Genomic DNA, 14,040 nt, shown 5'->3' on the forward strand with positions numbered 1-14,040 from the left:
ACACAACACACACACAACACAGGTGTTGACATACCGTTGGCCACAAACCCAGAGCTACTCAGAAAGGGGATCTCTCTCTCTTTCTCCCATGCCCTCCTTCCCTCCTCCTCCTGTCCCCCTCCTCACCTTCACAGTTAATGAGGGCGAAAAGGTAACCTGAGAACGCACTTGTGTCCCAAATGGCACTCTATTCCCTATATAGTGCACTACTTTAGACTAGGACCCTGGTCAAAAGCATTGCACTACATAGGGAATAGGGTGCCATTTGGGAAGTACTCCATGTCTGTCTGGTGCTTTCTTTACCTTCATGAATCGTAGGTGGATATGATATTTCTGACATTTTGTAGTCTGTTGTTTACGGTGAACAACAGGTACATGATGAGACAAGCCCATGGACAGGAGGAGATCATGGAGACGGGTGTTAGGTTTAATAATTCACACTGTCTGGGTTAGAGTAAAGCCCATGGACAGGAGGAGATCATGGAGACGGGTGTTAGGTTTAATAATTCACACTGTCTGGGTTAGAGGAAGGCCGCTACGCACTTTATGTAAACTAGGCAAACGCAGCGACGGAGCGTCGTTTTCTACGTAGTTCTACGTACTTTTGTGAGGCTCAAATGTTGGAACGGACCGTATATGGCTCTCCGTCGCTCTGTTTGCATAGGGTGTGTAGGACCCTTAAGACTGTGGCAGGCATGTACGGTATCTGTCTGGGCTAGACGTCAATCAGAACACTGGCCCTCTGTCCAGGCAACCAAGCTGTTGCGTAATAGTGCGTTGTTCATTTCTTGTATTTAATTCTAATAGTTCTATTAGATTAAGACTGTCCTATTTGCAGACAGACATTCATATGATCACTGTTCTTTTTACTGAGCCGAAAACTGCTGTGTATTTAGTTCAATAGTCTCTGTTACAAATACTACCCGGTGGTCATGATAATGCTACTGAGAGTTTATGACACTTCTAAGCTAACAGGTAAATAATTGTCATGGATTGTTCAATCAATCACTCTGGACTCAGGCATCTAATTGATTGATTGGTTGGTTGATTGATCTCCTCAATCTCCTGTCCCCGGACCCAGACACTGCCCACCCCCACCCTGGTCTTCCTGAGGGTCCCGATGGATCTCTCGCTCGCTTATCCTTAACCCCCTTCTCTCTCTCTCCAGGCTCCTGTCGTCTGTCCCTGGATCCAGACACGGCCCACCCCACCCTGTTCCTCTTGGAGGGTCCCCAGGGGGCTCACTGTGGAGAGGAGCCCCAGTCCTACCCCCTCCACCCCTTGCGCTTCGACTCCGTGGCCCAGGTCCTCTGTAGGGAGGGCCAGTTTGGAGGGGCCAGCTACTGGGAGGTGGAGTGGAGGGGAGGAGGGTGGGTGGACATTGGGGTGACGTACAAAGGGATCGGACGAAAAGGTAGCTGCTTCTATTGTTTTTCTGTCAGTTATGTTGAGCAATTTGCAAATGTCAACATTTCACACACAAAGTGTTTGTAATAGTGACTTTCTAATCAAGGCTTTGTCTGAAACGGTATCCCATTTGGCTCCGGACAAAACGTGTGCACTATATAGGGACAGCCAAAGGTTTTCTTATCAAGATTCCCTGGTGAAGGTTTCTATTCATGTTTTTCTCATCTAAAGGAGGTGGAAAACCGTGTCTGCTGGGACGCAATGAGAACTCATGGCGTCTGAGATGCACGCACGCCGGTTACGCCGCGTGGCACGATAACCGGAAGACGACCGTAGCTGCGCCCCTGTGCCCGCGGATCGGCGTGTTTCTGGAACACCAAAAGGGAGCGTTGTCGTTCTATAGTGTGGCGTCGGACGCCGTTTCCCTGCTCCACACGTTCAGGTGTCCGTTCTCTCAGGCGCTGTACCCAGCGTTTCGGTTAGACCTGGACTCCACACTGTTGATATGTCCACATGAAACACACAACGGGAACTAACCTCTAACCTCTTCCCATCTGATCTCTTCTGTTGACCCAATGGGAACCCATCCTAGACCCCAAACCTAACTCTGCTGCCCTCTCTCTTTCTGAACACCTTCTCTTCACCCAATGGGAACCCATCCTAGACCCCAACCCTAACTCTGCTGCCCTCTCTCTTTCTGAAAACCTTCTGTTGACCCAATGGGAACCCATCCTAGACCCCAAACCTAACTCTGCTTCCCTCTCTCTTTCTGAACACCTTCTAATGACCCAATGGGAACCCATCCTAGACCCCAAACCTAACTCTGCTTCCCTCTCTCTTTCTGAACACCTTCTGTTGACCCAATGGGAACCCATCCTAGACCCCAAACCTAACTCTGCTGCCCTCTCTCTTTCTGAACACCTTCTGTTGACCCAATGGGAACCCATCCTAGACCCCAAAACCTAACTCTGCTTCCCTCTCTCTTTCTGAACACCTTCTGTTGACCCAATGGAAACCCATCCTAGACCCCAAACCTAACTCTGCTTCCCTCTCTCTTTCTGAACACCTTCTGTTGACCCAATGGGAACCCATCCTAGACCCCAAACCTAACTCTTCTTCCCTCTCTCTTTCTGAAAACCTTCTGTTGACCTAATGGGAACCCATCCTAGACCCCAAACCTAACTCTGCTGCCCTCTCTCTTTCTGAACACCTTCTGTTGACCCAATGGGAACCCATCCTAGACCCCAAACCTAACTCTGCTGCCCTCTCTCTTTCTGAACACCTTCTGTTGACCCAATGGGAACCCATCCTAGACCCCACCCCTAACTCTGCTGCCCTCTCTCTTTCTGAACACCTTCTCTTCACCCAATGGGAACCCATCCTAGACCCCACCCCTAACTCTATTGCCCTCTCTCTTCTGAACACCTTCTCTTCACCCAATGGGAACCCATCCTAGACCCCACCCCTAACTCTGCTGCCCTCTCTCTTTCTGAACACCTTCTCTTCACCCAATGGGAACCCATCCTAGACCCCACCCCTAACTCTGCTGCCCTCTCTCTTTCTGAACACCTTCTCTTCACCCAATGGGAACCCATCCTAGACCCCACCCCTAACTCTGCTGCCCTCTCTCTTTCTGAACACCTTCTCTTCACCCAATGGGAACCCATCCTAGACCCCACCCCCTAACTCTGCTGCCCTCTCTCTTTCTGAACACCTTCTCTTCACCCAATGGGAACCCATCCTAGACCCCACCCCTAACTCTGCTGCCCTTTCTTGTTATGGCCAGAACCCTGCTTTAGCGTTGCCAGGTACCTCTACTCCTCCACTGTGTTTTTAAATGAACCTCCTAAAAGCTCCATCCAACAACTGATTGTTTACTCATTGCTGTTGCTCGACATTTCAGTCATTTAGCACACACTCTTATCCAGGGCAACGTACAGGAGCAATTAAGGTTAAATGCCTTACTCAAGGGCACAGCAACAGATTTTTTCACTTAGTCAGCTCTGGGTTTCAAACTGGGCAACCTTTCAGTTACTAGCCCAACACTCTTAACCGCTAGGCTACGTGCCTCCCTGAAATATCAACTCAAGGTGTCAACTCAGCATAGGTCCACGGTAAGGGATTAATAATTTACATTGACATCAAGCAATCATTTTTGAAGTATCGATGCCAAAAAAACTCTAATCTGCGCTCAACTCCGTGGAGGCGTTGTGTTACTTGGATAGCCTTACCTCGGCCTATCACAAGTCACCAAACTAGTGATGCTGAAAAGACAATGTTGTTGTGTAAGGAGAGTCTGAACTGAGCAGCGTATTGTATGCATGGCCTCTCCATTCAAATATCATTCACAATGTGGCCCTATTGTAAACAGAGACTTCAGCAGCCATGAAGCCATCTTGATCAATCACCCTATTCTATTGATCACTGTGACTGTTACTTAACAATAACATAATGTGAAACATTGCAATGTAGCCGAATGTGGAATGTAGCTATTTCAAAATACTATTAGTTGGAAAGGCTTTGAATGCCATTATATCATCATGAAAGGACATTGAAGGAAATATGTATTTGCTATAAAGTGCATTATTTCATGAGTTATAGTCAGACTAATAGGGGGATAGGCTATGCTGGGTAGCCTATGGTTTCTATGGCCCCATCTCTCTCTACCTCCCCATTCCTTCAATAATTTATTTCTCTGTGACTATTACAATTAATGTGTAGCTTTGTATTCATGTGGGCTGTGTAACTGTGACTGTCTTCAATAAACCAATTATACATTTTCAATCTCAATTTTACTCTCAACGTTCCAATTTTCCCCTTCAGAGCATAAAACAAGAAAAGGTCTGCCCCTAGAGGGCGTGGTCTGGGGGAAGTCACATGATAGGAAAGATACATAAACAAATGTCACATGACTCGTGGCTGTTTTCCAAGATGGCGACTCCGGACTATACACCGTTTGTGTTCCTCCTGTTATTATTTCAAAGCGGCGTTTGGGGCGTTCCCGTCTGTCAAACACCCCAAGAAAGTCCTACATGTGGATACAAGGTACGTCTATAGTTCCTATCCCTATTGTGGTGAATAAAAACGCAACTGAAACACTTAAACCGTGTATTGTATTGCAGCTTTGATGAACTTCTTCTTTAGCCTATTTCAAACACTTTAATTTTCGTGTAGAGAACACAGTAGCAGAAGTTATATTCCTGGCACAACAGATTTATACTTCCACTTAAAACGTGAAGTGCAAAGCTACAAATCCCATTCGATCTAGCCAGTCTTGCACCAAGTCTGGTCTTGCACTGTTTTCATTGGTGGTTTAATTACAATTCCAACTTTACAATGTTTATAAAGCTAAGTCGCCTCCAATATGCCTCTCTCCTTCCCATAACATTAGCCCACCAGCTAAAATCCCTCATTATTTTCCCATCGTGTGTGTGCTACACATCCTAGTCATGTCACGCTACCAAGCCTGGGATGTTGAACGTGCATCTGGTTCCCCACACCCACGACGACGTCGGCTGGCTCAAGACCGTGGACCAATACTTTTATGGAGGTCTGTATCCCCCCCACCCATCTATCATGTGGCTCACATCAACACACACAAACACACTCATAAACAGCTATGTCATAGGTCAAGGTGGTATAGTTAAAAGTTAAACTGACACATTGTTAAAACCATAGTTGTGAGGCTTTTATTATAGGCATACATAACACCTACAATAACCTAGAATCACATGGTTTTACATTTCAAACCTCATGACTGGGTGGATGTGAACCTCATGATAGATGTTGTATTGTGTGTGCATATGTGTTATCACGTGTGTGTGTGTGTGTGTGTGTCTAACCTGTGTATGTAACCTGCCTGTCGTCGTTCCAGACCGTAATGACATCCAGCATGCAGGGGTGCAGTACATTCTGGACTCTGTGGTGGACCAGCTGCTGAAGAACCCTGACAGACGCTTCATCTACGTAGAGACGGCCTTCTTCTACCGCTGGTGGAAACAACAGACTGATGACATGCAGAACACTGTCAAACAGCTGGTCAATGAGGGTGAGGCCAGAGAGGGGTTATAGAGCCTTTATAAAACATGTCAGGAAGCCGTTATAAACCGGGAGAGTTCACCTTCTACTGCTGGGGAAGGAGCCAGTCAGACAGCAGGTTAATGAGGGTGAGGCCAGAGAGGGGTTATAGAGCCTTTATAAAACATGTCAGGAAGACGTTATAAAGCGGGAGAGTTCACCTTCTACTGCTGGGGAAGGAGCCAGTCAGACAGCAGGTTAATGAGAGAAGGGATGTAGGTGTTATAGCAGTGTGATAAAGCATCTCTCTCACCTGAGTGTGACTGCTATTGGTGGTGTTATTGAACAGATGTAAATTGCAATTCAGAGGTTATAAACAGTTATAACCCCTTTAACCCCCCCTCCCTCCCTTCCTCTCAGGGCGGTTGGAGTTTGTGAACGGGGGCTGGTGTATGAGTGACGAGGCGACCACCCACTACAGTGCAGTCATAGACCAGATGACCATGGGCCTGCGGTTCCTCAACGACACATTCGGACACTGCGGTCGCCCCCGCGTCGCCTGGCACATCGACCCCTTCGGGCACGCCCGCGAGCACGCCTCCATGTTCGCACAGGTGAGGGTCGTATTCATTAGTGCTTCTTAATGTTTCTTATTACTGGTAGGTAATGATTAGAATCCGTACTGTGTTTATTGTATTGAATGGGTGGCAGGTAGCCTAGCGTTGGTCCAGTAAGCCTAGCGTTGGTCCAGTAAGCCTAGCGTTGGTCCAGTAAGCCTAGCGTTGGTCCAGTAAGCCTAGCGTTGGTCCAGTAAGCCTAGCGTTGGTCCAGTAACCTAAACTACCATGGATGACCCTGTAAAACAACACATTTCACTGCACCTACCCGGTGTGTGTATTGTATTGACTGATGGTTCTGTCTGTTCTAGATGGGTTATGACGGCTTCTTCTTTGGTCGTCTGGACTACCAGGATCGTAACAGGAGGATGGTAGCCAGGGAACAGGAGATGTTGTGGAGGGCCAGCGAGAGCCTCACCCCCCCTATGGCTGACCTCTTCACTGGTACTGACCTTTCACCTTCAACCTCTAGCAATATAGCAACAGCTTCACGTAGTCGTTCCATTAGATATTTTCTGTCATATTGCTCACAACCTATTCAGTTTTTGCAATAGACCTGGGATATCCCATTTTCTTCATCAATATTACTCTTTCCCTTTCGGCACTAACATCTGTCCTCTCTCCCCACTCAAGTGTAGTCTATAGTCTAACACCCGTCTCCCCGGTCAATGTTTAGATGGGATACAGCTTGTGTCAAATTGAAGTCAAAAGTGTAAGTTGTCCTAACCTGCTACGAAAAGTAAATTTTGACGAAAGCTGTATCCCTTCTTGACAAAACTCCTCTCCATTTATCAATACTGACCTCACCTTCAACCCCTGACCTCTGACCCCTAGCCACCCCAGTAGCCTAACCCAGCCCCCTCTCCTCCAGGTATCCTCCCTAACGGGTACAACCCTCCGGAGGGCTTCTGTTGGGACCAGTCATGTGACGATCCACCAATCAGAGACGACCCTGATCTGGAGGACTATAATGTTGACGATGTGGTGACCAGGTTCCTCCACATAATAACACACACACTCTCTCTCTCTCTCTCTCTCCCTCCTCCCCTGCACCAGGCATTGGTATATAAAACCAACCACATCATAATGACTATGGGGTCAGACTTCCAGTATGAGAACGCCAACCTGTGGTATAAGAACCTGGACAAGCTCATTCGCTACGTCAACCAGATGCAGAGTAACGGCTCTGAAGTCAACGTTCTCTACTCTACACCCTCCTGTTACCTACAGGAGCTACACAGGGCTAACCTCACATGGTACTATACCACTATATTAACTATATGATTCTGTTAGAATACTAACTATGTCTAGCTAGCTAGAGTAACGGCTCTGAAGTCAACGTTCTCTACTCTACTCCCTCCTGTTACCTACAGGAGCTACACAGGGCTAACCTCACATGGTACTATATTAACTATATGATTCTGTTAGAATACTAAACTATGTCTAGCTAGCTAGAGTAACGGCCTCTGAAGTCAACGTTCTCTACTCCCTCCTGCTACCCTAAATTATGTACAGGTCATTTAAATGTTTTCTCTTCTCTCTCTCACCCCCGACCCCCCTGTCAGGCCTCTAAAAGGAGATGATTTCTTCCCCTATGCTGACTCAGCTCATGACTTCTGGACAGGATATTTCACCAGCCGTCCAGCCCTGAAACGCTATGAGAGGATCAGCAACAGCTACCTGCAGGTACACTACTCAAACCACAGACAATGGCTTAGTCTGAAAAGCTTTACACGCTGTGTTTGAGAGCCTCAAAGCCGTGATGTGTCATGGATAAGTTGTGACTGACTGACTGATCTACAAGTAATATTGAGCAGTTATTGATGTTGTAAGGTGATTTGTAGATTAGTCTCGACTTGCCTTTAAAGTTGGCTTTATGTCGAATGCGGCCATTGATTCCTCCTCGTTGGAGGAGGAGGTCGAAGGGGAGGGACTTGGGGCCTCTTCTCCAATGAGCTTTCCAGAGGGAGGTGAGGAGTCATGGATTTGACAGCTTGTACACTTTTCATACAAAGCCACCAGACATTCACTCAGGGATGACAGTTCAGTCGCCCCACACTGAGGCCATGTCTGTAGACGTGGTTAATGCATTATTCCTCTCCTCCCTCTGGTTTCACAGACGTGTAAGCAGCTGGAGGTCCTTGGTGGTCCCATCTCAAGGAAAGGTCCTTTTGGAGCTGGAGACAGTGAGACCCTGAGTAAGTGTCTAGTGTACACACTTTCATCACATTCAAGTGCACTACTTCATCATCACTACATGAGTTGTCTAAGACTAGTGGCAGTCAGACTCTGTTTCAATGTCCATACTAGCATCCTTCTTATTAATACTGGCATCCTTCTTATTTAATACGGGCATCCTTCTTATTGTTACTAGCATCCTTCTTATCAACACTAGCATCCTTCTTATTAATACTGGCATCCTTCTTATTAATACTGGCATCCTTCTTATTAATACTTGCATCCTTCTTATTAACACTGGCATCCTTCTTATTAACACTGGCATCCTTCTTATTAACACTGGCATCCTTCTTATTAACACTGGCATCCTTCTTATTAACACTGGCATCCTTCTTATTAACACTGGCATCCTTCTTATTAACACTGGCATCCTTCTTATTAACACTGGCATCCTTCTTATTAACACTGGCATCCTTTGTATTAACACTGGCATCCTTCTTATTAACACTGGCATCCTTCTTATTAACACTAGCATCCTTCTTATTAATACTAGCATCCTTCTTATTAATACTGGCATCCTTCTTATTAATACTGGCATCCTTCTTATTAACACTGGCATCCTTCTTATTAATACTGGCATCCTTCTCATTAATACTGGCATCCTTCTCATTAATACTGGCATGCTTCTTATTAATACTGGCATCCTTCTTATTAACACTGGCATCCTTCTTATTAACACTGGCATCCTTCTTATTAACACTGGCATCCTTCTTATTAAGCAAGGTATTAGCAAGGTTGACGGGGAGTGTTCTGTGTTGTGATTGGTAGAGAAGGCCATGGCAGTGGCTCAGCATCACGACGCCGTATCCGGGACGGAAAAGCAACACGTTGCCAACGACTACGCTAGGAAACTGGCCAACGGCTGGGCACACTGCCAGGTACCTACCATGTGTGCCTGTTCTTTCTATTGATCCATGCAGTCTCTCTTGTTAGATGAACTGTGTATGATTGACTCTCCACCTCTCTCTCCGCTGTGTGGAGGACTATAGGACACAGACTAAATAAAGTATATTACTGTACACTGAGTGTGTAACCTCTCTCTCCACTGTGTGGAGGACTATAGGACATAGACTAAAGTATATCACTGTACAGTGTGTGTAACCTCTCTCTCCCCACTGTGTGGAGGACTATAGAACACAGACTAAATAAAGTATATCACTGTACAGTGTGTGTAACCTCTCTCTCCCCACTGTCCCAGGTGTTGGTCAGTAACACTCTATCCTCTCTGAGTGGATCATCTGCTCCTCGTGTTTACTGTGAACACCTCAACATCAGTGTGTGTCCCCTCACAGAGACCAGCAAGAAGGTAACACTACACGGACACACACACACACTCACTCACACACATTCACACACACACACTCACACACACTCACACACACTCACACTCACAATTCCTCTTTGGTTCCGTGAAGTTAAATTTCCCTCCTCTCTTTTTCCATGTTTCTCTGTCAGTTTTCAGTGAACGTGTACAACCCTCTAGCTCGTCCAGTCAGTTGGCCAGTTAGACTGCCAGTCAACGGGACGGCCTACAGTATCTCAGATGCTAAGGGCAAGGCTGTGGACAGTCAGGTTGGTCTGTTGTCGTTGTTCTGATGTCGTTGTTCAATAACCTTTGTTATGACAGTTATGTATTGTGTGTGTGTATTTGCGTTTTGTGAGAGTACCCCACTCTATCCCCACCCCCCCCCAGGTGGTCCCAGTGTCCCAGGCCACAGCGGCGGTGCGACGGGGCAGGGGGTACGCTGTCAACGAGCTGTTGTTCCAGGTTCAGGCCCCTCCCCTGGGCTACAGCACCTACTCTGTCTCCCTGCTTCAGAACGGCCCTCCATCTCCTCCATCTCCACTGCCCAGGGCTCCCACGGCTGTACAGAACAAGGTCTGGGTCTTATGGCTGGACACAAATGTACTTTCTACTATGAAAGCAAATATTTGATGTATTGATTTCATGTCACCAATGGAGACCAATATTCCAAAATGTACAATGTCTCCGTTAATGATGACATATCAATGTTGGAAAGGTGTTTTAAGTTTGGACAGTTTTGTATCTAGGTTTTTAGGTTTTGATGTCACCTGTTCTGTCACTTTGTGTCTCCTCTAGTTTCTCAGGGTGACCTTTGACCCAGAGACTGGTCTCCTCAGCAGCCTCAGTAACCTGGAGACACAACAGACTGTCAAACTGTCACAGAACTTCTACTGGTCCGTACTACTTACTCTCTGTCTACCCTTCCCTCTCTCTCTACCCTTCCCTCTCCATTTATCTCTACCCTTCCCTCTCTCTACCCTTCCCTCTCTCTACCTCTCCATTTCACTCTACCCTTCCCTCTCTCTTCCTCTCTACCCTTCCCTCTTTTTCTCTCTCCATTTCTCTACCCTTCTCTCTCTCTCTCCATTTCTCAATTTCTCTATCATTCCCTCCCTCTCCATTTCTCTCTACCCTTCCCTCTCTCCATTTCTCCCTACCCTTCCCTTTCTCTCTACCCTTCCATAATTATTTCTCCCTCTGTCTTTCTCTCCGCATCCTTCTTCTTTAGTCTCACTGTGTGCTAGCATTGTTACATTGAGGGATTTTCTGTCATCTTTGTTCTGTGTATGTTTGTCCAGGTACAATGCCAGCGATGGTAACAACTCAGAGAGTATTCAGATGTCAGGGGCCTACATCTTCAGACCGAACACCTCTACCCCCTTCATCATCAGCAAGACGGCTAAGATAGAAACACTACAGGTACCTACTACATTATACTTCACCTAGTCTCTTTACTTGCATGTGTTTCAATATAATTCAATATGCATGAGACCCACTAAACGTTCGAGATTCATTCCAGTCATCTCACAATTTCTAGTCTCTGCCTTAACCCCCTTCTCCTGTCTTATTCCCCCCCCCCTCCCTCCCTCAGAATTCCGTGGTGCAGGAGGTGAGACAGTGGTTCAGTCCCTGGGTCTCTCAGGTGGTCCGTCTCTACACAGACAGCAGGGCTCTGGAATTGGAGTGGACTGTCGGCCCGGTGCCTATAGGGTGAGGAAGGGGCTCAGAGCCACATGGGGCCTGGTCACAGATAATGCACTGGAAGGAGAATGGAGCGTTATTGAGACAGCCTGTGCATGTCTGGCAGAAGGAGTGAGTCTTTAACGGACTAGAAAGTATTCCTGTACCATAGATTATAGTGTATCATGTTCTCTCTATCTGCCCCCCCCCCCTTCTCTCTATCTGCCCCCCATCAGTGATGACCTGGGTAAAGAGGTGATAAGTCGCCTAGACAGCAGCATCAACTCCTCTGGTGTCTTCTACACTGACTCTAATGGCAGAGAGGTGCTGCAGAGACGGTGAGGAACCTGTGTGTTTCCCAACTCTACGCATCAGTATGTGTTGATGATGGAGTACTGTATTCCAGTAGTGTGTTCAGACACACAGTATACACCCTAATGCGTTGTATATCTGTCTCTGACAGGAAAGACTACCGGCCCACGTGGAACCTGAGACAGTCTGAGCCAATTGCTGGCAACTATTATCCAATCAACTCTAGAGCTTACATTAAGGTGTGTCTCATTGGTCATCCACCCCGGTCGGACACTTCCTCTTCCTTCTCTCATGATCATGCACTTTCTTTTCCTCTTCCCACTTACAGTTCCTTTTTCTGTGGTAGACTTCTGGTCCAAAACTCTTCACTCTGTTTTACAAGTTCATGTGATATTATCTGACAATAGTAAATGGTGACTTCCACTGTGTGTTGTGTGTGCAGGATGACAAGGACCAGCTGACTGTAGTGACGGACCGTTCTCAGGGAGGGGGCAGCATCCAGGATGGATCACTGGAGATCATGGTAACACACACAGTCTCTCACTACTCTTCATTTTTCATGTGGTAGGATTTTGGCATCAAAGACATCTGTTGTGTGTGTTTCACGTCTCACCTCTTTCCCCCGGCTCCACACCCTGTCTATCTTTATCACTGTCACATCTGACATACTCCATCCCCCCCAGCTCCACCGTAGGTTGCTGTACGATGACGTCCGGGGTGTAGGTGAGCCCCTCAACGAGACGTCTGACATTTACCCAGAAGGCCTGGTGGTTCGTGGTCGCCACCTCCTCTCCCTCAGCCCCCCTGCCACGGCTGCTGACACACACCGCCCACTAGCACAGGAAGTGGTACTGCAGCCTCTCATCACATTCACCGACGGAGAGCTGCACCCGAGTACCAGGCTGGAGGTGAGAGAGAGCCCATCGCAAATGATTCTTTCCTCAAGTTCTCCTCCTTGCCTCTTTCTCAACCGTATTGGAGAAGGTTCAAGGTCCCGCCCCTCAGGCCTTCTTCAATGGATTTTGAGAAAGAGGTGAGGCATCTAGGAAAGGAGGGAGAGTGAAGGAGGCTGATTGAGGAACAGTTATCAGCTCTGCAGATGAAATGTGTCACTTTGGACTATTGAAATGTACCCATCTTTTAACCCCCCCCCACCTCAGTTCTCTGGGCTACAGGCAGTGCTGCCCCCTGCTGTTCACCTGTTGACAGTGTCTCAGTGGGACCAGGACACAGTGCTGCTCAGACTGGAGCATCAGTACCAAGCTTCAGAGAGCAAGGAGCATTCCCAGCCTGTTACTGTTAATCTGCAGGTTAGTGATATGTAATACTGTATACACACACACCATACAGAGACTGTGGTTCTAAGGCTGGAGCACCAGCAGCAAGCCCAGGAGAGCATTCAGTCTCACTGTCAGGTTAGTGGTGAACACACACACACAGTACTGCTCAGACTGGAGCATCAGTATCGGGCTATGGAGAGCAAGATGAACTGTCAACCTACAGGTTCAGAACTCCCACACGTATGCATACAAGCCTTAAACAAAGTGAAACCTTTTACTAATACCATACATTCCTGTCTCAACGTGATGTAACAACTGTTATTCACAAGTTAATTCATTTCAAACCGCTTTGAAAACATGAAAGCAATGTAGATACTGAAGTTACTGACAGATGCTCTACTCTCCGTCAGTCACTCACACACTGCTCTCTCTGTAGAAGCTGTTCTCCACTCTGGACATGCTGGGCGTGTCCGAGATGAACCTGTCAGCCAATCAGTGGAAGGATGAGATGACGCGTCTGGACTGGAAGGCGGAGTCAGGTACACATCACACAGGTGTAACAAATCAACTCTGCTTACTCAGCCCTCTAGGATGCGTGAAGACCGCTGACCTACTTTAGTGTAGCTATTCCTTTGTTAGTCCGTTGTGGGGCTTGATGCCTGTTGTCTCCATTTGCCTCAGGTGAGAAGCCCCTGCCGAAGAGAGGGGGAGACCCCTCTGTGTGGGAGGTGAGCCTCAAGCCCATGGAGATACGCACCTTCCTGCTCCGTGTCAGGCAGAGATAGTCAATCACCAACCTCCGTTCCAGAACTAGCCAATGATCAATCCCTGTGGCTTAGCAATTATGAACTCACTGCCTTGATTGGATGTAAATAATTTGGAGTCTGAGTACATGAAGATGAATCAAATGAACAGGATTTCTTGTCATAATTGAGTTGACCGGAGTGGGATTTAAATTAGCTCCTATAAAAGAGCTTCTTTGAAGCTGCTGAACAATTCCTTTATGTTGTAATTTTAGTGCCAATACCACAACCTTTCTAGTATTTCAAAGCCATTTTCAGTAACTACTTATTACTAAATCGTCATTTGTCTCTAACATCAATAAACTATTCACACACACACACCTGTTACCAATATATATTTTCTGATTCACATACTGGTGCACATTTTCTACATGCCGAGT

The 14,040-nt window shown here is 47.0% G+C and overlaps 1 protein-coding gene across 3 annotated transcripts; it reads left to right on the forward strand.

The window, feature by feature from the left end:
* The first annotated feature begins 4,305 nt into the window (after positions 1-4,305).
* Positions 4,306-13,993, forward strand: LOC109880957 (lysosomal alpha-mannosidase). 3 transcript variants are annotated; one of them, XM_031819286.1, is made up of 22 exons: positions 4,306-4,452; positions 4,855-4,957; positions 5,282-5,455; positions 5,845-6,038; positions 6,353-6,485; positions 6,913-7,297; positions 7,607-7,727; positions 8,161-8,239; positions 9,048-9,157; positions 9,478-9,585; positions 9,735-9,851; positions 9,973-10,158; positions 10,381-10,478; positions 10,884-11,004; positions 11,177-11,295; positions 11,502-11,603; positions 11,729-11,816; positions 12,020-12,100; positions 12,261-12,485; positions 12,738-12,887; positions 13,294-13,396; positions 13,539-13,993. In XM_031819286.1, the coding sequence occupies exons 1-22, from the start codon at positions 4,309-4,311 to the stop codon at positions 13,640-13,642; spliced, it is 3,045 nt and encodes a 1,014-aa protein (XP_031675146.1). In that variant the 5' UTR covers positions 4,306-4,308; the 3' UTR covers positions 13,643-13,993. The 3 variants fall into 3 exon arrangements, 2 of the variants coding, with proteins under 2 accessions (XP_031675146.1, XP_031675145.1); XM_031819285.1 differs by having other exon boundaries at positions 13,294-13,411; positions 13,539-13,987; XR_004208564.1 differs by having other exon boundaries at positions 4,321-4,452; positions 7,098-7,297; positions 9,735-10,478; positions 12,020-12,485.
* The last annotated feature ends 47 nt before the right edge of the window (positions 13,994-14,040 follow it).

This window comes from Oncorhynchus kisutch, unplaced genomic scaffold (genome assembly GCF_002021735.2).
Source record: "Oncorhynchus kisutch isolate 150728-3 unplaced genomic scaffold, Okis_V2 scaffold2015, whole genome shotgun sequence".
Taxonomy (NCBI): Eukaryota; Metazoa; Chordata; class Actinopteri; order Salmoniformes; family Salmonidae; genus Oncorhynchus; species Oncorhynchus kisutch.

What these genes read in the sequence shown, in the direction of transcription:
- LOC109880957 (XM_031819285.1), top strand. Translation starts at nt 4,309, where the DNA reads ATGTCACATGACTCGTGGCTGTTTTCCAAGATGGCGACTCCGGACTAT. An exon ending in GGACCAATACTTTTATGGAG is followed by an intron (nt 4,958 to 5,281) that starts GTCTGTATCCCC and finishes TCGTCGTTCCAG; the next exon opens with ACCGTAATGACATCCAGCAT. An exon ending in TATGGCTGACCTCTTCACTG is followed by an intron (nt 6,486 to 6,912) that starts GTACTGACCTTT and finishes CCTCTCCTCCAG; the next exon opens with GTATCCTCCCTAACGGGTAC.